Source organism: Balaenoptera ricei, chromosome 15 (genome assembly GCF_028023285.1).
Source record: "Balaenoptera ricei isolate mBalRic1 chromosome 15, mBalRic1.hap2, whole genome shotgun sequence".
In the NCBI taxonomy this organism is placed as follows: Eukaryota; Metazoa; Chordata; class Mammalia; order Artiodactyla; family Balaenopteridae; genus Balaenoptera; species Balaenoptera ricei.
This window is the reverse complement of record NC_082653.1, coordinates 40858945-40885841: the sequence shown is the minus strand read 5'-3', so window position 1 is coordinate 40885841 and position 26897 is coordinate 40858945. Positions and strand designations below refer to the sequence as shown.

The 26897-nt window shown below is 38.0% G+C and overlaps 1 protein-coding gene across 1 annotated transcript in view; it reads right to left on the bottom strand.

Annotated features, from left to right (window-relative positions):
- The window catches only part of SPTLC3 (serine palmitoyltransferase long chain base subunit 3), a 127668-nt gene that overhangs the window by 86038 nt on the left and 14733 nt on the right, over positions 1–26897 (bottom strand). Inside the window, exons 3-5 of the mRNA XM_059896098.1 lie at positions 15670–15852; positions 5813–5967; positions 5024–5172 (exon numbers count right to left, since the gene is read on the bottom strand). Coding sequence (XP_059752081.1) covers positions 5024–5172; positions 5813–5967; positions 15670–15852 — 487 coding nt within the window. The remainder of the gene's footprint in view (positions 1–5023; positions 5173–5812; positions 5968–15669; positions 15853–26897) is intronic.

Genomic DNA, 26897 nt, shown 5'->3' with positions numbered 1-26897 from the left:
TTAAGAATATTAACATTTTGTTAAATATATGTGAATAACTTTTTCTAATTTTGTTCTTTGACTTTTAACTTTGTTGACATTGTTGTTGGTTTTTGTTTGTTTGTTTGTTTTGTTTTGTACAGCAGTTTAAATTTTTCATTTTGTTGGATATTTTCCCTCCATGTTTCTGGGAGAGCTTTCTCTGGTTCCCTGGAGTGTGAGTACACAGTAGACTACTGTCTGAATCAGGCTTGTGAAATCTGAAGGGCAAACAGCTGTGGCTACTGGTTGGGTTGGGAGCAAGCTGTCTTTCCTAACAGGGAGAGTGCCTGTTTTCCATGGACCTGAGTGGCCTGTGTTGCATGGAGTGAGCCTGGGCATCATTTAAAATGCATCCCTGCTGTGTAAGAGGGCATTTTGCCAGGTGAGGTGAGTTTTGCTGGAAAGACTGGAGGTCATTATGGGTTGTAGAATGGAGGGATGATGAGAAGGAACAAGCTAGAGAAGAGGCTGCTGTGGTCTGAATGTTTGTGTCCCCCAAAATTCATATATTGAAAACCTAATGTCCTAAATGATGGCATTTGGAGGTGGGGTTTTTGGGAGGTGATTAGGTCTTGAGGATGGAGCCCTCATAAATGGGATTAGTGCCCTTACAAAAGAGGCCCAGAGAGCTGGCCCATCCCTTCTGCCATGTGAGGACACATACAAGGAGAAGTCTGTAACACAGAAGAGGCCCTGCTTGACCATGCTAGCTCCCTGATCTTGGACTTTCAGCCTCCAGAAAGGTGAGGAATACACTTCTGTTGCTTATAAGCCACCTAGTCTGTGGTATTTTGTTATATCAGCCCAAATGGACTAAGACACAAGTATTGCTCACATCAAGAGAGCTGCAGTCTGACATTTCTAGCAGGGCCTTTACCAAGGAACACACACAAGTGCATCTTGCATTTGAATTGTCTGAGTAGTTTTATTCTGTTCATTTGTTCATTCATTCATCCATTTAGTCATTCACTCAGTTTCAATTTTATTTATATAATTATTTCTGGTGGTGATTGCTTTTGTTTTTGCATTGAAATTGCAAATGCATTTGCAATTTACCTAAGTGCAACTTACCTAGATACAATGTGTGAGATAGGAATCTGGCTTATTTGCTTATATGATCAGCCAGTTATCACAAAACTAATTATGATATAATTGATCCTTTTCTAGCTGATTTGAAATGTTTTTCTTTTTAGATACAGATGAGTGGACCAAACTGTGTTTGTCTCGACTTTCAGTTGAGACCCCCCACCACCCATCTTGTCTATTAATGTCACTGGATTGTGTTCAATTTACATATTCATTTTAAGGAAGATTTGATTGAATTGTAATACTGAGACATTCCCTTCTAGGATATTGGTGTCTCTGTTTCTTTCAAGTATTATTTTAGGTCTTTTATAAAAATCTTACAGTTTTCTTCAAATAGGTTCTAAACATTTTCAAAATAAGCTTATTCCCTAAGTCTGTGCCATTTTCCCTCATATTTACTAATAATATTATTTTCCCTAGTATATCCTCTTATTGATTGTTGATTATAGACTTTCTGAATTTTAAAAATTGTTTTTTTTTTTAATAAAAATTTATTTATTTATTTATTTATTTATTTATTTATTTATTTATTTATTTTTGGCTGTGTTGGGTCTTCGTTTCTGTGCAAGGGCTTTCTCCAGCTGTGGCGAGCGGGGGCCACTCTTCATCGCGGTGCGTGGGCCTCTCACTGTCGTGGCCTCTCCCGTTGCGGAGCACAGGCTCCAGACGCGCAGGCTCAGTAGTTGTGGCTCACGGGCCTAGTTGCTCCGCGGCATGTGGGATCTTCCCAGACCAGGGCTCGAACCCGTGTCCCCTGCATTGGCAGGCAGATTCTCAACCACTGCACCACCAGGGAAGCCCAAAATTGGTGTTTTTTGAATGTAGCTCTTTATTGAATTCTTTATTAAATGTTTATTATTTCTAATAAATTCTTGATAGTTTAATATGTAAAATGGAAGAAAGTGGACTAAAACTCTGTCTCTCCTGCTCAGCAGCCCCTCATCTCTACAGTGGCCTCAAGAACAGCCCCTCCTGAGCATCACTTTACTCCTCACAGATCATGGCTTAAAGAATAGAGAAAGGAACAACCAGATCATCTACAAATAATGGTTAGTTCACCTCTTCTTTTATTGCACATATATTTCTTATTTTGTCACATGGTAGTTATTCAATAAATATTTATTGATGTAAGGAGTAAAAAGTAAATGAATAATTATATTGCCTAGTACTTCCAAAGGTTATTAAAATGATGGTAAAAACACATCTTCATCTTTTCCCTGACTCAAAGTGAAAGCTTCTAGTAACTAGAAGTTTCATCACAAAGTGTAGTACAAGTCTCATTGTTTGAAGTAGATATTTTTTATTCCATTCAAGAATCTCCTATTTTTATTCTATTAAAAGTTTTATAAGGAATGGATACTGAATTTTATAAATGTTTTAGTGACATCTATCAAGATACTCATATGTTTTCCTTTTTGCATCTTTCAAGGTTACAAATTTTCTTATTGAACTCACTATCCTTATAGTCCTTGCATAGAACTACTTGATCATGGTATCATGTTATTTGACTATACTGTTGAATTTGCAATGTCAATTTCTTGTATAATTTTTTCCCAAGTAATATTGCCTTATAATTTTCCTTTTATTAAATGCTCATTTGTCAAATTTTGGGATCAGGGTTATGCTAGCTTAGTGGTTGTCAACTCTGGCTGGTCATCAGAATCACCTCTAGTGACTTATTAAAATTTAGGTGCCTCAGCCCAATAGAAATTACTCTTCTCTAATTTATAAGTTCCTGTTTATATATTTAATAGTGCAATACTTTTGCTTTCCTTACTCTATTGGTGGTTAGTTTACTAGCTTTGATCTTACTTCTTTAGTAAAGTACGAATATACATTTTCCTCTGAGTACACAACTAGTTGGATCCTATGGTGTTCTCATAATTGTTAGTTTCTAAACATGATTCATTTCCCTGTTAATTCAAGAGTTACTTATGAGAGAGCTTTAAAAGTTTCAAGTGATTTTTAAAAAGGGTTCATTTCTAATTTTGGTATTAATTTTTAGCTTTATTTCACAGTGGTCCAAGAACGTGACCTATGTAGATTTCACTTTTTGGAATTCAATGAGGTTTTCTTTGTGCATAATATATAGTAAATTTATACGAAAATTCAATAAATATTTAAAAAGATATCATCTACTGGTAATATGTTTTAAGGTTCAGCGTTCAATATATAAATATTAAACTAAACTCAGCAATTACATTGTTAATGTCTTCTGTGTCTTTATTTGCTTATTTTTTTGTCTTCTTCATTTTTCAAGGACTGGGAGGAACTTTAGGGTTTCCTATCACTATTTCATTTTTTATTTTTCTCACTTCTGTTTTTAATCAAGTATGTTAAGTTGACCCATATGATTTTTGAAGCCTCCCATAATTCATTGCCTTACTAATTTCCAGTTTGTATAGAAAAATAAAGAGCCATATTTGTCTCTGCTGTGTTACTTAATGCACAGAGGCTATAGGAGTTGCATCAATCTTCATTATGGGCTCTCCACATAATTTTTATAAGGTGAATCTCTCCTTATGTTTAATAGTTCATACATTAAGCTTAACTTCTGCTTTCCTTTCTGTTTGCATTTGCACCACACCTTTAGGTTGTTTGTTTATTTTTAAAGTTTCAGTTTATTCTTCACTTGAAGCTTAATTCATATGAAGGAAGAACAAGCAATTCTGCATTGACTTTGCATTAGGGGTGGCTGCAGGAATGTCTTCCATTGTTAAATCAATATATTCAAACAAACACCTTCCACATACAGCAAAATTAAATAGTTCTTTCCAGTAACGAAATTCAAAGATCATATATAGAAATATCTTGCATAATGAAGTTTATGCAAGAGGAACAAGGAACAAGCTTGCCACAGGAACAAGCTTGCTCCGCTCATCCTCCCGGAAGTGAGGGGAGCAGAAGTTTCCTTCTCGAAGATCTTACTCCTCTAAGAGAAAAATGTTTCAGCTAAAAAAGAAATAAATAGGCAGTCCGTTTCATCTTTCCCATTCATTCATTCATTCATCATTCATTCATTCATTCATTCAACACAACAGTCAATAAGACCCATTCCTCCCTTCATGGAGCTTATGTTGCAGGAACAGAGACGGGCAATATACAAGTACAAAAGCAAGATCAGTGATAGGCATCATTAAGAAAAGTGGGAGAAAGAGCCAAATCCAAAGGAGAAGTTGTTCAATGGGTACGGAGCTTCTGTGATACAGGAAGAATAAGTTCTAGAGACCTGCTCTATCACACAGTTCCTGGAACAATTCTGTACTGTGCCCTTGAACATTTGTTAAAAGGGTAGATCTCTAAATGCAGAATTACTAGGGTTTCCCCTGAAACTAATATAATAAGTCAACTTTACTTCAATAAGTAAAAATAAAATAAAATTTTATTTAGGGGAAAAAGTAGAAAAAAAGATCGATCTCATTTAAGTATTCTTACCACAAAAAGGAGGGCGATATGACACTTCCTGAGGTAATGGATATGTTTATCACCGTGATTGTGATGATGGTTTCACAGGTATATGCATATGTCCAGACTCATTAAGTTATATATACTAAATAAGTACAATGGTTTTCTTTGAATAGCAATTATAACTCAATAAAGCTGTTAAAAAGAAAAGTGGAAAAAAAAAGACCCAGAAAAGGACCAGATGGAAGAGGCATTATAGCTGCTTTTTTAGATAACGTGGTCAAGAAAGAACAATTTCTTTTTTACTCTGGAGAATTAAAATCTTTAAAAACTGCCTAGTAAGCTCATAATGTTTGAAATTTCCAAAAAGACCGTTATATACCTCTTCCTTTTTGTGTTTTATAACAGCATTTTGAGGCACACAGTCTAGATTTGATCTAGATTTGAGAGGTAACCACAAGGAATCTGAGACCCAACTGGAAAAAAATTTCAAAATAGTGAATGTACGTACCCATTTCATGTCTGGTGCTGCCCACTCCCAGGCCATACGTCTCTAAAGCATCCTTTACTGTTTTCATAGATTCATCGTACTTGGCTGCTAGGCCAAGGAAGTTATAGGAACCCATATTGATGACATCTTTGATGATTCTTCCAGTAAACCTGCAGAGAGAAGGGCAGGTGAACACAAAGGGCTTTCTCATTTAATATCATCCTAGCGCCCCAGAAAAGACTCTCACAAAGAGACCTTGGGTTTGGCCCAAGTCACATCTTTTCTTTTTGATTTGCCTTGTTGTCACCACAAAATGATTTGTCCTTAGAGGAGAGTCACCTCATAATGAGGCTGGGCAGAGCATTGGGAAAAGGTTTCCAGGCCATGGAGTATTACTCAGCCCTGATTTGTCTTGGGTGCTTGCTTTTGTGACACATGTGCTCTGGTTTAAATTTCAGCCGGGACTTTCTAAATCAGAAAGAGCCATGGTCATCACTGGCTCCCTCAGCAGGAAGTAGGAGGGTACAATTTGTCAACAAAGCTGAAAAGGACTCTTCCCGGCTGGCTCTGTGTATCTGCACCTTCTGCCATTGATTCCTCTTTAATCGCAATACAAGTAAGCTGCCCTTGGCAACTTAATTACTGTGACTTCTCCCATTGGCATCATGAGGGCTTGCAAAGGGCTGAATGATGGAAGAGCAGCTGTTCCATTGCTTTGTGTTTTTTTTCAGATCTGTAACCTGGTGCCCATGCTAGAATTTCCTTGAAAGCATTTTCTTTCAACCAAGCCCCTCCAGGTGGCCGCCTCACCTAAATGTCCAGTTGTAGTCATCTGACACCCTCTCCATCACATCGAACAGAGCCCCCGGGGCACTGCAGATTGGCCTGTTCCAGTTGTCTCTGATTCTCATGTAAAGGTTCCGTGTATAAAAATTCTCAAAGCTTTGATACAGCGGCACAAAATCCTGTTATAACAGAGGCAGAAGTTTACCTTTGGTCTCTCGCTTTTTGTAGTTCATTTGCAATTGAACACTAAAAGACGTGGAGGAACCATGAAAATATTCCATCTGCAAATATTTTGAGCAAGGTTCTTGGGTAAGGGGTTGGATGGGGTCCACAAATAACTGTGAGTCCTCCACCTCCAAAGAACTTACCTTTTAGTGGGGGAAGTAAAACCTGTGGCAAATAAAAGTAACAAAAATGACAGCAAAATACAAGTCCTCAAATGAGTGCTGGAGACAACGAATCCCAGTGTTCCTGAGAGGGAGAATTGAGCTTGGGAACCTTCTTAGAATTCAAGAATAATGCCATTTGCCTCAACAGGGATGGACCTGGAGATGATCATACTAAGTAAAGTAAGGCAGACAGAGAAAGACAAATATCACATGATATTGCTTATATACTGAATCTAAAAAAACAAGAAGACACAAATGAACGTATTTACAAAACAGAAACAGACTCACAGACTTAGAGAGCTAACTTATGGTTACCAGGGGGGAAGGGTTAGGGGGAGGGATAGATTGGGAGTTAGGGATTGACATGTACTCTCTGCTATATTTAAAATAGATAACCAACAAGGACCCACTGTATTGCACAGGGAACTCTGCTCAATACTCTGTAATAAGCTAAGTGGGAAAAGAATTTGAAAACCAACAGATACATGTATATGTATAAAACTGAATCACTTTGCTGTATACCCAAAATGAACACTACATTGTTAATCAACCGTACTCCAGTATGAAATAAAAAAAAAAAGATCTGGTCCAGAGAAGAAGCCCTGCTTTGAGGGTACAGTTTTCCTATTCCTCTGCACCGGTGAGCTTCCTGCCTCTGTGTGGGTGTATTTTCACCCCAACCCATTCCTTTGAGCATCAGTGAGGTTTCTTCAGGAGCAGTCAATGCCTTCCAAAGGTCACTGTCCTCTAGTCTCCGGTAAGCCTCCCACAGCTTTGTAACTATACCAAAAAATGAAACTGGACTAGATATTGCAAAGACAGAAGGACTGCAATGGGATGTATCCTTATCTACCTGTAGATTTAACTCATCACATGGCCTACTCACTATATTTTTCTTCCTGACACAAAAGGCTAAATGTGAGAGTGAACCCCAGGCCACAAGGACACAATCATTTTTGGGAGCAGGATATAGGAGGGTTGAACAAAACCTAATAATGCAGCCACAAAAGTGCCTTTGTTTCTCCTACAATATGACACTCTTTCTTTTTCCACTGTTAAGCTTGTAGGGTACCTTATCATTTTCCAAGTGTTATAGATATATCAATCCTACTTTTATAGACAATTCAACAGAAAGTCAGAAAATCTGAGTGGACAGATTGGGATTTGTACCCAGTTCTATAACCAATGCTCTTTTGAATAAATCATGCTGCAGGGATAGGTATTTAAAAGGGATTGAAGAGAACATATCCATGGCACATTGAAAAAAATACTACCAAATTTGGAAGCATGTCCCTTCTTTTTTTGATTTAACTACTTGGCCATTCAGTAGCAAATAGAATCATGGATTTGTAGAGAGAGAAAGAATCATTATCAAACATAGTTTTTCATTTGTGCCTACATTGATGCTTCTGTTCTCACCTAATATTTCATTTTTTATCATTATTTCCTCTTGAGAAACAGCTGTTTCTCCTACCAGGGTTGAGCTCAGAATAATAATAAAATATGTTTGTGTTTTCCTTTTTGTTGGGAAGGGTAACTGTATTATAGACAGTTCTTTGAAGTATGAGAAACACAAAGTAAGGATGGGTAAATTTAATTTTTCTTATTAAGAAATTAGAGGAAGGTTGAATAAAGATGGCAGATTCAGTGCTTGTACGTATTCTACCAATCATCTAAAAGCCCTGTGAAATGACAAAAAGTAGATACTTAAAAAACAAAATAAATTTATAAATTTATACATCATCAATGAATCAGAAATATTGAAGGATCACAAAAGATAGAACATAAATAAGATCTGCTCAATGCAGAAATAAGACCACAGGAAACCATAGCCCTAAAACATTTGCAGAGAAGAATGGTATGGACATACACTAACTGTAGTGAACCTTAAAGCCAAGAGTCGATAACTACAAGAAGTTGATACCCTGGGTGATTAATGAAGCAATATCTCTTTGTTCTTCTTTTATTGGGTTAATAAGTAAGAAGCAGTTACATTGTCCACAGCACAAAGCACTGTAATGGGCAGCAAGAACTGACTGGAAGAACAAGGCCCTACTGTAGAGAGGTGGGGAGACCACACAGCAAGAACACAAGCCCCTGGTCCAGGCAACACATTCCATTTTCTTTCTACAAACACTCAAGACAGGTGGATGTGTAAGCAAATAAGGATTCCTAAATTCAAAAATGAGCATAAAACAAAATGTCATCACCATTACAGGAAAACTAGCACAATAAGAGGCACCAAATTCAATAAGCAGAACTGACATTTAGTGAAAAGACTTCATAGAGCAAACAGAAAAAGAATTTAAAAATATGTAAGTAATGTGTTTAGAAAGACACAACAAAACAATGGATCCTTTTAAAAAATTAAACGTTCAAAAGTACAATGAACACAGCTGAGAAGTAAATTAATAAACAAGCATAGTCAGTTGACTAATCATTCCAGGACAGAGAAAACATGAAGGAAAAGTCAAGAGATATGAAGGGCAGATTCAGAAGGTCCAATATCTCCCTAGAAGGATTTGCAAGATTGAAGGAAGGAGGAGAAGGAGGAGATGAGGTGAAAGAGGAAGAAAAGGAAGTTAAAAAAAAAAGGAGGAGGAGGAGGGGCAAGTTCCAGAGAGGAAGGAAGTTTTGAATCCTAAGACGTAAATAGTCTATCAGGTCCTGAATAGAGCAAATAAGGAAAAACCCATGCCAAGCTACATCCTGGTTAAATTTCTGAAGTCAAATGGAAGAATCTCAAAAGGCTTCAGAGAAGGGGGAAAGGCAGTTTATAGACAAGGGAATATGAATTAGACTGCTTCAGACTTTTCTTAGGTGACAATGGTGGAAAAGAGTATGAAGGAAAATTATTTTGAACTTAAAATCCTATAATCAGCCAAGCCAGCAAACAAATGTGAAGATCCAAGTAAAAACTTTCCAATATATGTAAGGAGTCTTGAGTTTAACTCCCTTTTCTATAATAATTGAGCATGTACCTCAATAAAACAATGAAATAACTATGGAGGAAGACAGATGCCAGAAAAAATAGTGAGTGAAGAAACTGATGGAATATGGTTTAGCCCAAGTAGTTTTATATTTGTAGTATAAAGAAACAGAAACTAAAAATTCACAAATAAATGACAACATGGAGAATGGGTATATGGGAGAAAGAAAGTGAAACTTTATTAAATTCTTCTCCTGGTCAGGGGAAGACTCTAGTTACTAAATAATGGTAACTAAATTCTAAATATATGTGTTAAATATTCTAAGAGAACCATTAAAAAACCAGTGGGGGATATATTATATATAACTTCTTAACAGGGACAAGGAGAAAAAAAATGCAGAACAAAGAAAACTCAATCAAATGTACCGAAAATATGAAAGGAGAAATATTAAAATTTTAAAAATTAAAAATAAGCAACAGAAAATGTGAATGTAAAATATAAAGATGGCAGGAATAAGTTTAAGCAAATGAGTAATTAAAATATTAAGTTCAACCATATGGAATTGCCAATGTTTGACTCTTTTTGACCTATAAAAATAGCAATTTCATATGGTTCAAGTAGGTAATTGCTCATAGGTTATATTATTAAAATACAGAAGCTTTCACATTTGTTTTAAAAATAAATCTATATGCTTCTCATAAGAGACATACATTTCTGAAATTGATGAAGACTGAAAATAGATGACTCTTGAAGAAAAATCAGATATATAAATATTAATATCAGGCAAAATAGAGTACAAGGTGAAAGCATGATAAAAGGAAAAAAATCCACCAAGAACTATAAGAGCCATGGTCTTTTGTGTATCTGACAGTTACATTGAAACACATAAGAAAAAAATAAAAAAGACTAAGAAATCCACAATCACAGTGAAAGGCATTAATATACATTTCTCTGAAATTATAAGTTTGAGTAGACAAAAAATAAATCTAGGGGATTCGAGTAACATAACAAGTTTATTGTAGTAGACCAAAAGACAATATACAATTTTTCATGGCACACGTGGGAAATTACAAGAAATTCCAATACGACTATCTGAGAAGCTGTGACAAGTAAGGTGACAGCATTTGAGCTTAAAATATGAAAATATAAAGAGCTTTCCTATATGCCATCAATAACTAATTAGAATATGGGCTAGGGAAAAAAGATAGTATTCAAATAGCACCATCATCAAAAAATTGTACCCAAATAATAATCATAAGAGGAAATGGTAAAGATCTCCAGCGTATAGTTAGGTGAAAAAAAAGGCAGTCACACAGCAGTATGTATGATATGAACCTATTTATGTTAAGGAAAGGACAGGGTAAGTGCAAGTGAGCATATGTGTAACTAAATGCATGAAAAAGAAAGGAAGGATGAACAAAGAGATGGCTTTTGCTGGCTAGTTCCACAATAAAAAGGAAAGGGAAAAAAAGACATGAGAAGGGGCTTGTCATAAGCCATTCATTTCACACATTGGCTTAGCACTAGTTGATAGACATTAGCAAAGCTCTACCTTATTGAGATCAATCAACCTTGCTACTATTCTTGCTACAAATCTACTTTTGCAGATTCCTTCTTGCTAAGGGAAGCAGAGAGTTCTATATTGTAAAAAAACTAGAAAAATGATTTGACTAACATTTTAATGACACATCAGAAATTGTGTGTGTGTGTTTGGATATCTGTATATTTATATATATCCAAAGAAATGTTGACCTGAGGACTCACTGTAGGAGGCTGTAATCTGATTTTACTGATGGTTTTATTTTAAAATGTATTTCTCAAACTTCGATTTTGGAGATTTTTCCCCACCTATGACACACACTCTAATGCTAGATGCAGTCATGGAAAATATTCATTCCTTGTGAGGGTGCATTTGCTATTTAGAAGCAGCCAGAAGGTATCTGGAACCAAGCCTGGTTGGGGAGATTGGGGATACCACTGCTAGTGATTCCTGATGCATTTAAAGCTGTTGATTTCTTGGTGTACTTAATCAAGGAAGTGAGGGAGTGAGTCGTGCTGATACCTGAGGGAGGACCACTCCGGGAAGAGGGAAAGGCAAGTGAGAAATCCAAGAGGTAGGTGTGGGTGGGCTGTGTTTCAAAAAGAGCAAGGAGGTCCTAGTGTTTGAAGCAGAGTGATGAGGCTCATAGAGGGGGCTGCATTCTGTAACACCTTGGCTAGTTCTGGCTCTTACTCTGAGTGAGAAGGGAAGGCATTAAAGGGTTTTGGCAAGAGATACCATGGGAACCCACTTAGGTTTAAAAAGATCATGTTGGCTGTTAGTTGAGAAGAGACTGAAGGTATTGAAGTATTCCCATCCTACAAGCTGCTGGCTAATGGGAAACCCCAGGGAAACTCTTTCATTTTGGACCCACCCAGATCCAAACAGGAAGCCCAGTGCTTGGGCCGTTGGTTTGCTTTGGACAAAACCATATCTCATACCCAGTGACCTTCATGGACCCCATCCTTCAAAACACTCGGAAGAAAGTCCCTCTGGGTGAATCCTGCTGTTGTTTCAGAATGCCAAGTGTGGATGCAAAAGAGCAAGTTTTAATTCATGCAAACATTTGGAGATTTATGTTAAAGTTTTCTACAGTTACAACTTGCTGAACCCCCTTTGTTTCATGTGTGAGTAAAAATCTCTGGGGATGGGCCAGAAATGTCTGGGATTTACTTGTAGGGGCGCTGGGACTAACTGGATCTAATGTGAACGTGGAATTGCAACTGATATGTTTTATACCAGCCGGGGCCACGTGGAGTGGGTCTTGCTGAACCTACTATCAAACCATCAGGATTGAGACATGTGGCTGTGCTTGAAGTTTTTAAAATCTCTGACGATGCTTGATATTCCTTTGATTATATTTGCTGACATCCTTTTCTGGATTTAGCAAAGGTGGGCCATGACATCATTGAGAAAGTAACGTATCTACAGATCTTTAATAAATTGCAGTTCAACCCTAAAGTTGCCTTTGAAGGGTTAAAGGAAGAATTTAAGCAAAACGTTGAAACGTTATATCTGTCTGGGTTGTCTTTTTCCTTGTTAGTGTCTTGTGATTATTAATGAAGTCTACTGAGGTAGCGGGTGCTCTGGATCTGTGATTTTTTTAGTGCTCTCTTGGAGGGAGATTTTGCTTTTTTTATTCATTTCACTTAGTATTACTGATTCAGTAATCAAGTAATGGGTATGCCACTACCATTCTCATTTCTGACCAAAGTAGAAATTTGGGATTATCCTGGTTTCCTCCTCTGTCTTATTTTCTGTACACTCAACCACCAAGACTTGTTGATTCTACCTCCTAAATGTCTTTATAATTAGTTCCTTTTTCTTCATTCCATCTGCCTCTTCCTCAACTCAAGCACATATTATCTCTTCCCTAACTATTACAAGGCTTTTTACTGTCACATTGTTTCTAGTCTTGAATTGGAATTCCATCTCTAACGTCTATGTTTCTAGTCTTGAGTTGGAATTCCATCTCTAACATCTATTATTTTCTCTAAAGTTCTCTGTCCTCTTCTCAGCCTTTCTTTTTTTTCTTCCATGGACTTTCCCTGGGAGATCACATCCACTCCACTTCTATGGCTTTGCTTAATTTAATAACACTCCAGATATACCAAAGATGTCACAATATCCATCCGAAACTTTTCTCTGGAGGTCTAGACCTCTATAGCTGCCAGTTCTTTAAACTCAACTTGTCAAAAAGTGAATTGACCACTTTGCCCCCCCCAACTGGATCTTCCTTCTCTATTTTCCATCTCAATAAATGATACCTCCTTCTTTATACCCAGTTGTCCAAGTCATAAACCTAGTGTGGGCTTTGATTTGTACATCTCCCTAATTCCCCAAGTCTAATCAATCATCCCTAACTCCACCTCTTTTCTTTTTTTATTGAAGTATAGTTGATTTATAAAGTTGTACTAGTTTCAGGCTTACAGCAAAGTGATTCAGTTATACATACATATTCTTTTCAGATTATAGGTTATTACAAGATTTTGAATATAGTTCCCTGTGCTATACAGTAGGTCCTTATTGTTTATCTATTTTGCATATAGTAGTGTGTATCTGTTAATCCCAACCTCCTAATTTATCCCTCACTGGCTCTTTCCCCTTTGGTAACCATAAGTTTGTTTCTATGTCTGTGAGTCTATTTCTATTTTGTAAATAAGTTCAGTTGTATCATTTGTTTAGATGCCACATATAAGTGATATCGTATGATATTTGTTTTTCTCTGTCTGACTTATTTCACTTAGTATGATAATCTCTAGGTCCATCCATGCTGCTGCAAATGGCATGGTTTCCTTCTTTCTTATAGCTGAGTAATCCTAACTCCATCTCTTAAACCTCTCTTGGCCTTGTCTATTATCACCATCCCTATTATCACTACCTTGGTCCCAGCCCAAGGGCTCATCTAGATTTTTTTTCAAACTGGACTTCTGCCTCAGCCTCTTAACTGATTTTCTTGGCCCCTATATTGTCGTCCTGTAAATCCATTTTTTATAGGGCAGTGAACATGATCTTTCTAATCTGCAAATCTGCATTCCTCTGCCTGAAATCCTTCAATGCCTTCCCATTGTTCTAATAAATGTCCGTGGCTTATAAAAACCCATTATAGTATGGTCCCTGCTTGCCTCTCAAGCAATCTTTCTCCCCACGTGCTCCCACTCTCACTCGCAACACTCTGGTCATTAGAATTCATTGTTTCCTTAAATGTACAATGCTTTCTCTTACCTCTGGGCCATTTTGCACCATATTTCCTCTCCTTGAAGACTCCTTCCAGCTCATCTTGTCTCACCCTTTGCCTTACTACTTACTCTTCAGCCCTTAGATGTCAATTTAACTTTCTCTTCCTCCCAGAAGTCTTCCCTGAACACCAAGTTCAGGTTAAATGTTTCTCTTCTTTGCTTCCTTGATGTCATCTACTTACCGCTATGGTACCTCATATCAAATTCCATTGCAACTGCTTTTTTTTTTTATGGTTAGTTCTCTGAAGGCAAGAACCGTTATCTGCCTTAGTTATTCCTATATTCCAAGACTGTAACACAGTGCCTGGCACAAGATACGTGCTCCAAATGAACCTGACTTGATTAGTGAGTTAATGAATGCTTTGACACAAGCAGTGCCCTCTTCAGAGAGTGTCTTCCTTCTCACCCTTGCTCACTAGGCAAACTCCTGCTCACCGTGCAAGCCCCAATATCATGCCTTCCTGACTTCTTAAGAGAATCACAGGGCACAGATCCCTGTTTCCTATGTCATCTTCTGCCCCATCATCACTTTTTATCATTTGTTTCACTGGTGAGTCTGTTTTGCACACCAGACTTCAAATTCTCTCATGGAAGGACCTATATTTTCTTCTCTATTAGCCTCCATTACTTGGTAGAGAGCATATACTCAAATATTTGCTAAAGGTAGGAGAGAGTACAATAATAAAGCTGGGCCTGATTTTCTTCTGAAGGTGATATGCTTGACTTAAGGTAATTGCAAAGTAAGTGTTCTACATGATTTGTTCATGGTTATGTTACTGTAACAAGAGTTTAGCTTACCATGGGTACTAGTCACTAGGTTACAAGACTTGAAGTTCTCTCATTACATTGAAGTTCATGCCTTACCTATGTTCTTTGCTCAGATGTGTTCAAGGCTCCATCATGTGGAATAATCTATGGCCACAATCGTATATTCCAAAGCAAGTTTTAGGAGAAAGAGATTCATGGCATCATAAATCATTTGAACCAATTTTGGAAAACATGTTAAAAGGATGCAGGCTGTTCACAAGTCTCTTAATATTTTCCAGGTTGTCCTGTTAGCTCTATGTGAAAAGGGGATGATGTAGATTTTTATAGGTTAATTATTGAAAGTATCTAGATCAGTGGTTCTACACAGGGTGATTTTGCACTCTGTGAGGCATTTGGCAATGTCTGGAGGCATTTTTGATTGTCACAAGTATGTGGGAGAGTGCTAATTGCATCTAGTGGGTAAAGGTCAGGGATGCTGTTAAAAATTCTACAATGCACAGGGCAGCCTCCCATATCAAAGAATAATCCAGTCTGAAATGTCAATAGTGCCAGAGTTGAGAAATTCTGACCTAGATGAAATAAAAGTCCCACATTTCACTCAAACACACTTTCCTCTTCCAGGATAGAACATAAATAATACTCAACTGACAACTAGAAGACCAGAATACAGTTCCACTCATGTGCCCTCACTCTGATATTTTGATTTTTCACCTTTAAAATGCTATTTTAATGTTTATATCATGGGATCATTATAAAAATTAAATATGATAATGTACAAGAAAACCTTTAGTTCAGTCTGGCAAATAGTAGTTGCTCAATAAATATTTGTAAAAAACAAGTCCGTGAATACACAGGGAATGTTTGGGGGTTTATGGGGTGCAGGGGAATAGGATTTACCCTGGATAGTTCCTGAGTGTATCACTCTTTTTAGGATCTGTACACACATCACCACTTGTGAGAACACTTTACAGAAGAATTGGCATTGACAAAGACCCAGGGAGGTGTTCATACGTACTTTTTGCTCTTCTCTCTCTATGGCTGCATTGCATTTTTCTATTCCCCAGTTTCTCAAAAAATCTCTGAGATAGCCAAACAGCGTTCCAATTCCGTATCCCAAGTAAGTGAAAACCATAACATGTAGAGGTGCTTCCTCAAAGGATTCAACAACTGGCTTATAAAAATTTGAATTTCCATTTTGCTGAAAAGACAAAAGAAAGTGGAAAATTACCACTCTTCCATTACAATAAACTATGATATTAAAATTTTTGAACTTTCGACCTTTTACATTTCAAAGAACATATTTAAGATTGGAAAAACTGCTTGGAGAAAATTGGAAATCGATCATTGAAGAGAGTAATCAGCAATGTACATTTTATTTCACAAATCCTAATGAAATAATTAATTCAGGCAAAAATTCTCAACAGATTCTAAATCCATTAAGTGAAAAATTAATAAGCAATAGGGCTTTTGCAAGATGCCAAAGTATGACCCTATAAGTTACTCCCCAAACACAAACTTGGGGTTACACCTTAGCCAGGTGATCAAATTACATCACAGATGTTAGAACAACTCACCACTCTATGCTCTCGTCATGATGTAATATTTAATACACTGATGACATATTTAATCTGAATTTAGTCAAGCTCTAATATTTGACTTCCATTTTACAAGAAATATCAGGTAAATGACTTCATGAGGAAACAGATAATCCACAATGTGGGACTATTTATATGACAACTGGCTTGGTCTTTAAAAGCAAAACTTAAACGAGTGGGACTACATCAAACCAAAAAGCTTTTGCACAGCAAAAGAAATGATCCATGAAATGAAAAGGCAACCTACAGAATGAGAGAAAATATTTGCAAACCACATATCTGATAATAGGTTAATACCCAAAATATATAAGGAACTCATACAAGTAAAACAAACAAACAAACAAATAATCCAATTAAAAATGGGCAGAGGACCTGAATAAACATTTTCCCAAAGAAGACATCCAAGTGGCTAACAGTTATATGAAAAGGTGCTCAACATCACTAATCATCAGGGAATGCAAATCAAAATCACAATTAGATATCACCTGACACCTGCTAGCCCGGCTGTTACCAAGAAAAGAGAGATAACAAATGTTGGTGAGGATGTGGAGAAAAGGGAGCTCTTGTGGACTGCTAGTGGGAATGTAAATTGGTACAATCATTATGGAAAACAGTATGAAGTTTCCTCCAAAAATTAAAACCATTACCATATGACCCAGCAATCCCACTTCTGGGCATATATTCATAGGAAATGAAATCAGCATCTTGAAGAGATATTTGCACTTCCATGTTCACTGCAGCATTATTCACAACAGCTAAGATATAGAAATGATCTAAGTGTGTATTGATGGATGAATGGATAAAGAAAATGTGGGTTTTGTACACACACACGAATTTTTTTTTTTAATATTAATTAATTAATTAATTAATTTTGGCTGTGTTGAGTCTTCGTTTCTGTGTGAGGGCTTTCTCTAGTTGCGGCAAGTGGGGGCCACTCTTCATCGCGGTGCGCAGGCCTCTCACTATCGCGGCCTCTCTTGTGGCGGAGCACAGGCTCCAGACGCGCAGGCTCAGTAATTGTGGCTCACGGGCCTAGCCGCTCCGCGGCATGTGGGATCTTCCCAGATCGGGGCTCGAACCCGTGTCCCCTGCATTGGTAGGCAGATTCTCAACCACTGCGCCGCCAGGGAAGCCCACACACACATGAATATTATTCAGCCACACACACAAAAGAAAATTCAGTCATTTCTGAAACATAGATGAACCTAGAGTACATTATGCTAAGTGAAATAAGCCAGACTCAAGAAGCCAAATACTGCCTTATCTCACTTATATGTGAAATCTAAAAAAGCTGAACTCACAGAAACAGAGAGTAGACTGGTGATTACCAGACAGTGGGTGGGGAAAACAGGGAGATGTTGGTCAAAGGGTACAAGCCTTCAGTTATAAGATGAAGAAGTTCCGGGGAGCTAATGTACAGCATGGTACCTATAGGTAGTAATGTTGTATAGTATACTTGAAATTTGCTAAAACAGTAGATCTAAAGTGTTCTCATCACACGCAGACACACACACACACACACACACAGGTAGCTAGGTGAGGTGATAGATGTGTTAATTGATTGCAGTAATAATTTCATAACGTATACATATATCAAATCATGTTGTACACCTCAAGTACATACAATTATTAGTTATTAACTATACCTCAATCAAGCTGGAAAAAAAAGAGTAAAGAGTGGGGAAGGGAACTTAAGAGACACCCAAGTGCACTGTGTGTTCTTTCATTGGATCCTCTTTTTTTGTTTTTTGTAAAAAAAACTGGTAAAAAATACATATTTTGAACAACTGTGGAAATCTAAATATGGACTGGAAATATATATTATTGAGGAGTTAATTTTGTTAGGAGTGAGAGTAGTAGTATAGTTATGTGGGAGGATTTCTTTTAAATTAATTAATTAATTTATTTATTTTTGGCTGTGTTGGGTCTTCGTTTCTGTGTGAGGGCTTTCTCTAGTTGCGGCAAGCGGGGGCCACACTTCATCGCGGTGCGCGGGCCTCTCACTATCGCGGCCTCTCTTGTTGCGGAGCACAGGCTCCAGATGCGCAGGCTCAGTAGTTGTGGCTCACGGGCCTAGTTGCTCCGCGGCATGTGGGATCTTCCCAGACCAGGGCTCAAACCCGTGTACCCTGCATTGGCAGGCAGATTCTCAACCACTGCGCCACCAGGGAAGCCTGGGAGGATGTTTTAATCTTTGTCAATGCATGCTGAAGGATTAAGGAGGGTGAAGTGTTATAACAGCTCTAATTTTCTTTCAAGTGGTTCATCAAAAATTAAACACATACATATACAATTTTGGGAAAATGTTGAATCTAGATGGAGGTTATACTGGTGGGCGATTGTTATATTGTTACATTATTTTTTCATTTTTCTGCATGTTTGAAAATTTTCATAATAAAAAGTCAAAGTAAATATTTCTCTCATTTATTTTAGGTGTCACCATGCCAGTGGAAAGTAGACTTTTAATATCAAACCATTCTTATTCCTGCTTAATTGATTTTCACACAGTAGCTCAATGTTTGCTCAATGCATTAGTGAATAAATTATTCTTAACACTACTAATTAAGTTTTTGTCCTTAATAAATATTTGTACATTTATTCAGTTTTTTATTCAACAAATATAATACAATCCTTGGATTACCCATTTCCCAATGAGATGATCCATAAGAAGTGTTTTGACCATTTTTAGTGATTTACAGGAAACTGTCAAATGTCTACTAATACTTAATTTATTAATTTAGCTTACACTAAATGTATTATATACACTATAATATACACATATACATATATATAATATACAATATATATAATATACAATATAATATACAATATGTATACAAAATATACAATATAATATACATATATACATTATATTATATGTATTATATAAAAATTATGTTAATTAGAAATAATGTTTTTGCTACTCTCATACTATAAGCACCATCAGATTCCACAAACACAGTTTTCTAGACTATATTGCCTTTATTTCCTCTATTCTGTTTGAGATGCAGTAGTTTTGGAATCTGTGTGACAGTCCCTGGAAGTTTTATCCCAAGCCACAAAATATGTGACAATCAAAAAAAATCTATCTGATAGATGAATATTTTTTATTTATACTACTTGTTTTTAAAGTAATTTTTAAAAAGCCCTTTTATAATGAGATTTTACACTTGAATTGCTCAGTCAAAAGCCCACAAAATACTATTAAATCTTATTAAAATTCCTTAACTCCTTATTATCCATTATACCAGTGTTGTAACTGAGCAGCGCCCTATGAAGCCTTCCCAGAATAGACCCACCCCATGTCATCCACCTGCCGTTTTTCTGTAGAAAATCTTTAGTCAAAGAATAAATTTAATCAGAGAAGTGAGAAAATGCAGAAAGAAAGGAAAACAGTCAAGCAAGACAAAATAATAATACTTTAACCAATAAACAAACTCAAGGACCTTTAGTTCTTCCTCAAGGACTATAGATAATATTCTGAGCCATGTCCTTTGAGCTGTTTTGCAGATACTGAAGCCCCCAGCAGGTGGGAGCAGTTAACTGTATGCTGCCCACAAGCACGTAGACCCCAGACCAGTTGGAACCAGGAGGTCGAGGATGCTGATTCCTCATTACTTCACCACCGACCAGTCAGAAGAATGCCCACGAGCTGACCATGCCCTGCTTTTTGAACACTGTAAGACTCCTCACTACCCCTTCCAGGGTGGGACACACAGTTTGGCGGGCATTAGCCCACCGTGACCCCCTTTGCCTGGCAAAGTAATAAAGCTATTCTTTTCTACTTCACCCAAAAGTCTGTCTCCACGTTTCTATTCAGCACCAGAGCACAGAGGCCGAGTTTTGGCAACAGTGTCTTCTCCAGACAAACCAAGCTAACATTAATGCACGTTGCTTTTGTCTAATATCTTCCCCAAATGCTACCGGGTGGTTTAAAATAATTAAAGTGAGAGATCATTGCATAATATGAGGTCTTGAATGGAAGGTGAAGGAACGAATATAACAAATACCTTGTATTTGGGAACATAGGGCACTAATTGGATGTCTTGCATGAACCGGCAACATGCTAGGTTCTGGGAATTCCAAGATGAATGAGACAGACCCCGTCCCTGCTCCTGAGTCCTTGACCTCCCTCTACGCCCTCACACCAGTCGTAGGTCTGATGGATGGCCAACCTTCCTAGTCTAGTGTGAAAGTTTGGCTCCCTTCCTGGGTTCTGTTCTGTCTGTGAACTTTGAACTGCATCCATCTCTAGCATGCCTGGTGACTTCCTGGCCCAGTTAAGATCCACCTCCTGGTTCTTTCCACATCATGGGGATACCCAAGGGGCTTCCTTCCTTCCTGGAGTTGTCCAGACTGTAGCAAAAGGGGCTGAGAGCCTCATGAAAAAGGTTTGACGAACTTTTGTGACTGGTTCGGTATGAGGTCAAGGAAGAGGCCATGACAGTATCTGCAAGGAGTGTTATAGGAATGTGGGTAAGAAGAAAGTGGAGATTAGAAGGAGGACTGCTTGTGGGGGAAGACAATCAGTATGCACAGGACCTGCTGAGTTGGGGTGGTGTCTGCTTGCATAAATGGGGGTATTTGTGGGCAGTTAGAGGTGCAGGAAAAGAGAAAGGCCTGGCTGAAGTATACGATCTAGGACTCAACTACTCTGAGGCCCAGCGTGAGCCACGGTTAAAGGCAAACGTGATAAAGCACAAAATAAAAAGAAGAGCAGGAAGCTTGGGACCAAAATTTGGGACCCCCTGATTTTAAGGGCACCGTAGACGAAGAAGGGTGAGTGAAGGGCATCCAGTGTGGGTGACTTCAGAACCTTGATTTAATGTGCTCACAAATGAACCCCTTGGGCTGACTTAGAGGATGGCTGAGTCACATAGGCACATATAAAAAGAGAAACTTCCAGGACATTCAACGCCATCCTGTGAGGATCAGTGGGTTTTCCCCTTTTCCTTACCTGGCCCTGTAGCCATTTCTGAGCTCCATAAATGGCCAAATCAATGGGAACTTTCTGCTTGAATTGGTTCTCAGGCAAAGCTGCACTGTATATAAGAGACTGTCTACCTAGATGCAGATAAAACCCTCAGCTGGGTGCACAGACTGGGCTTGTGTAACTATTTCTTTCTTTCTTTCTTTCTTTTTTTTTTTTGTTCCTGTGACTTGTTCTGGGAGATAGTTATATCACAAAGGAGAAGTTTCCAACAATGTCTGTCGGCGGCAACCGCTACCTACTTTACTCTCTCACATATAACTTTATTTATTTTTAATTTAGTTTAATGTAATTTTGTTTGGCAGAGAGAAAAAGAGATACCTTCATGGAGAGCAACATTATTTGGAAATGTATAGGTCTTTCTTAACAGATGAAAATTGACGCATTTACCGAAATTCTTTATTTAAAATTGAAATAGGTCACACCTCTTGGAAAAGGTTTCTCAGTCTGGGGTTGGATAGTACTTTTGAAATATGAGAATCGGTCCTATCAAAGTAAACAAAACCTAAATCTTGCTTAATACATTTGCTAGCCAAGGTCAACACAGCATGGTAATCTGTAATGCACTTCCTTTGTTTGTTCTACCTGCTGGAAATACAGCTTTTGATGTTCTACTTTTTCTTTCATAGTGTTGAAAATAAATAGATCCTGAGCCACCTTTCCCAGAGTGCCCGGTCATCTGGGACTCTGTGACACCCTGGAGGTTGTTTACGTGTTGTAATCCTGTCACATCTAGAAATAAACAATGTTGGGATGTCCTGGAAGGATGATTACTCTTCCATTCAAATTAGCAGGTCTTTTACTGCCTGTCTGTTTTGCACTGTCCTAGGCTAATATTAGAGGGGATAGGAAATCAGTAAATATAGTCTCTTTCTCCCAGAATTGGTAGCATAATTGTGTGTGTGGTGGGGGGAGGGGAGCGAGCATAATCATAACATAGAGCAAAAAGTAAACGTCGTAAGAGTGACACAAATGGAGGGACCGTATCACATTGGGCAATCAGGAGTGGCTTCCTGAAGGAGGGGGCATTTGAGCCCAGTGTTGGTGGGAGGCAGAGCATGATGGTGGAGAGAACTTAGGCAGGAGGGAGAATGCCTGGGTTCAAATCCTGGCACTTTCACTTGCTGACTGTAAGACATTGTGCAAGTCAGCTAATTTCCCTCGGTCTCAAATGCCTCCAGTGGAAAATGGACTAGTAAAGTTTGTTTTGAAAATGAAATGGGATAATATATGCAAAGTACCTGCCCCAGGGTAAACACTTATTAAATGTTCAGATTTTCATGAAATCTTCTGAGTAGAGAAGTTAGAGGAAACTGTTAGAATGGATGATGCTACTTTTAGAGAAATATTTGGGAGAGAAGAGAAAGAATAGGTATAGAGCCTTGGCCAGTACCTACACACAGGGAGAAGCGGGAGAGCAAGGATCCACTGGAGGCAGTAAGTGTGAGGGGGAAGAAGGGTGGGGATTAGAGGCATGGGGGGCTGAGATATTGAACTTGAGAGAGACCATGATGCTTGGGTCATCTGGAATTGCAGCAACCATTTGTGGCCACAAGATGAAGATATTTAGTTATGCACAAAAGATGGTATTGATAGAAAGAAGAGATGGAAAGCCCTGAGGTCCTTAATGAGACTCTTCCCAACTCTAGACTCTTCCCAACTCTAGATTCTTATTATGTGAGAATAACAAAATCTTATTTTTAATCTACTTATATTTGAGTCTTCCACTACTGGCAGACGCAAGGATCCCGTCGGATCAGTTCTCATCCCCAGTCAAGGGAGTAACAAGAATTGTAGACTAGATGAGAGGCTGGTGGAGAGGGATGGGACTGATGCTCATCTAGTACACATGATATACTCATTTCAGTTGTTTATCCCAAGCATCCTTTCTGATTGGTTAATGAATGCCCTGTTCTGACTGGTAAGTATACATTCCTTACTGTGTGTGTGTGTTTGTGTGTGTGTGTGTGTGTGTGTGTATGTACATGTATGTATATGTATATTCCTTACTGTGTGTGTGTATGTATGTACGTATGTGTGTATGTGCATGTAAATACATATGTATATACATACATATGTGTATGTATATATATGCATGTATGTATGTGTGTGTGTGTATATATATATATATATATATATATATATATATTTATTTATTTAATTTTCATCCTTAATGACAGGTAAAATTCAAAGCAACTCTTTCCTCAGTGGAATCCTCTACTTTTACTCTAAAACATTTGAGAGTCTTATTGGTTTCAAAGTTACCATTTATTTCTCTTCTAAAATACTTTGGAATGTCAATTAGATCTGGCTGAAGTTATACAAAATGATGCAGCACCAAAACTCATGAAAGTGGAATGATACATGAATGATGAGAATACACAGCTCTACCTTAGTAGAGAGGGTACTTAATGTGTTAAAGTTGTCTGGGATTTTAAGAAATAAGTATTTTAACCACAGCCTTCTGTCATGTATTTTGTAGATATAAATGTTTAGAAATGCTTTATGAAGTTCATATGCCTCAGTCTAGTCTAACTCATCATCTTGTCACAAATAGGTGAGCTGCTTTCATTCCAAACCCTGATTTTTATCCCCTCCAAAACCTTCTTTCGTGCTGCCACTTTCCTGTAATTTCTTCAGTTTCTACTCCTTTTCCTAACTGTCCTCTGCTGCCCTCCTCCCTCACCTCCACCCCACACACATAGACACCTTGGCTTGCCTAATATCCACTGTTTAAGACCCAGTTCTGGCTTCATTTCTTAAAAAGATCCAGGCTAGGTGTTCTCACTACATAATACCATTATAACACTTACCACTTTGTATTACAATAATATTTTTAGGAAGACAAGTTATTTAATAAAAGGACAGAAAATAAAGGATCACTTGCAAAAAATAATAGCTTTTATTATCTCTCACTCAGGCCTTTTGAATATTTCAAATATTTTCACACTATTGTCCATTGTGGTGGAGACTGGCTGTGCATCAGACCATTTCCCTCTCCTCTTTCTCATGGCCGGGCTACATGCCCCACGACCCTTGCAGACATGCGTGGCCATACGGCTGACCAATGTGAAGTTGGTAGAAGTGAAATGTGCCATTTCTGTGCCTGGCCCACAAGAGCTTCTCTCATGATCCATCTTTTTCTCTTTCTCCTATTGTCATCTGAATTCTGATGGCCAAGGTGACCTTGGAAGCCACACAGTGTCATCTGCAGAGCTTTGTCAGCCTGGTGCCCTGAATTACCATGTGGAGCAGAGTCTTTACCTCCTCTCCCTCCAGCTTCCTGTCACTGCCCATAAGACTTAATATGAGTGAGAAATAAACTTCTATTGGGTTATGCCACTGAGATGTGGTGGCTCATTTTTTATGTCATCTAGTATTACCTTAATGAATAGATACTATAAGAATTGTGTTAAAATTCTTTCATGTCTAAATCTTGTTTAGAAGCATTTGGAAGGAAGTCTGAGAACTGAGTTACTTCCCAAGCAAAAGGGTGCATCAGGACCTGTCTGCACTGGCCAACATTCAAATTTAAATCTGGGGAATGTAAACTGGTGCAGCCACTATGGAAAACAGTATGGAGGTTCCTCAAAAAACTAAAAATAGAACAACAATATGATCCAACAGTCCCACTCCTGGGTAATTATCTGAAGAAAATGAAAACATTGATTTGAAAAGATATATGTACCCCAATGTATGAGTGTCTATATATATATATATATATATATATATATATATATAACAGAATATTACTCAGCTATAAAAAAAGAATGGAATTTTGCCATTTGCAACAACATGGGTAGACCTGGAGGATATTACATGTAGTGAAGTAAGTCAGACAGAGAAAGACAAATACTGTATATTCTCATTTATATGTGGACGCTAAAAAAATGAAACAAATGAATATAACAAAACAGAAGTAGACTAATAGATACAAAGAACAAATTAGTGGTTACCAGTGCACTGGGGAGGGGCAAGATAGGGGAAGGTGATTAAGATGTATAAACTACTATGTATGAAATAAATAAGATACAAGGATGTAATGTACAGCACAGGGAATATAACTGATATTTTATAATAACTTTAAATGGAGTATAATTTATAAAAATATAAAATCATTATGTTGTACACCTGAAACTAGTATAACATTGTAAATCAACTGTACTTTAATTTAAAAAAAGATGGAATGAGATAATCAATCAGTCAATCAATAAATTTGGTGAAGTTGTCAAAGATTCAATTCTTGATTTATTGAGCATCTCTGAGTGTTAGGTGGTGCATGACAGAAAGAAGTACGTTATAAGACTTAGGCTTCAGGGACCACAGAAATCAGCGAGAGAGACAGACAGACAGATTATAATCATGGAACTTTTTGAGGGGACAATTTCTTTATGTATGAACTACTCCAACCTTTCTTTGTAGTGATGCACAAGTTCAGTCACTGAGAGGCTAAGTTGCTTTCCCATCATCTTGGTTTTCCCATCCACCACCAGAGAAGTTAGCGAACAAGTCAGGGAAGCCCATGAAGAGTCCCAGCTTCCACATTTCCAGATTGGGAAGTCAGGGTTTCACAGAAAAGGCAGGATGGCTTGGAGGGGACTAAATGGAGTCCCTAGCAGTGTGCCCCATGAAAATCTGCTGTAGGATTGAGTGAATGAGAGGGAAAAAGGGGGCCAAGACTGGGAAATGTTGAGCAAGGAGGTGAGGGCCTTCCAGGACAGGAGAACCAGCATGGGCACTTGCTAGTGAGTAGAAATGAGAGGAACGGGACCTTGCAAGGACTTCTGGCTGGACCTCACGTGTTGCCTGCTTGGAGATGTGGTGTGTAGTGCCTGCTGAAATTGAACAGGTCTTCTCTGCAGGGTAAGCCAGACTTTCTGTTTCAAAGAGCAGTGAAAAAGAAATGCAGGGAAAAAAGATTTGTAGGATCCCAGGATCCCACCTGGGATGACAGCTGGCGTGGAGGCCCTAAAGTCAGTTGGACATAATTGAACTTTGGAACAAAGTGGCTGTCCTTCACCACCCTGCAATGACTGCAGTCTTCTAATTTTACTCACAACCAGCTGGATCACTTGAGAGGCACAGAGCTTTTCTGAAGTTATCCTGATAAACCAGAGAAAACAATGCATTGTTGTTTTAATACCATTGAAATTAACTACTACCTACTATCTTCTTGTTCAGTTATGATGTTCTCAGTCCAGGTGAGAACAGTGCTTATCTCTGAGATGCTCAAAGCTTTTGTGGCCATGATTTTATTTACTTACATGATATTCCTAAGAGGTAGGTTGTGGATAGCTGTAATAGAATTAGAATTATCTTCACTTAATAAGACAGTCACAGGGCATTAAGCAATTTCCCCAAGGTTATAAAGCAGGCAAAGTCAGGATGAAGTTGAATTTCTCAAGTCCACAGCACCAGGGTTGAATCAGAAAGAAGCTTTAAGTTAGACCTTTGAGATGTGACAAATTGGAACATGTTTCAGAAATAGCCATGGGGCTGACTCTTTGTCCTTCCCAGGTGGGTACTGGCAGTTGTCAACACTCGTGGGAAGGCTGACTGCCATGTGCATGCATCTGTGCTAGGCACTGGATCATTTAGGTAGTTTCTCTTACGGCTTCCATCCCCATGGAACTCATGCACTAAGGTGGGGATAAAACG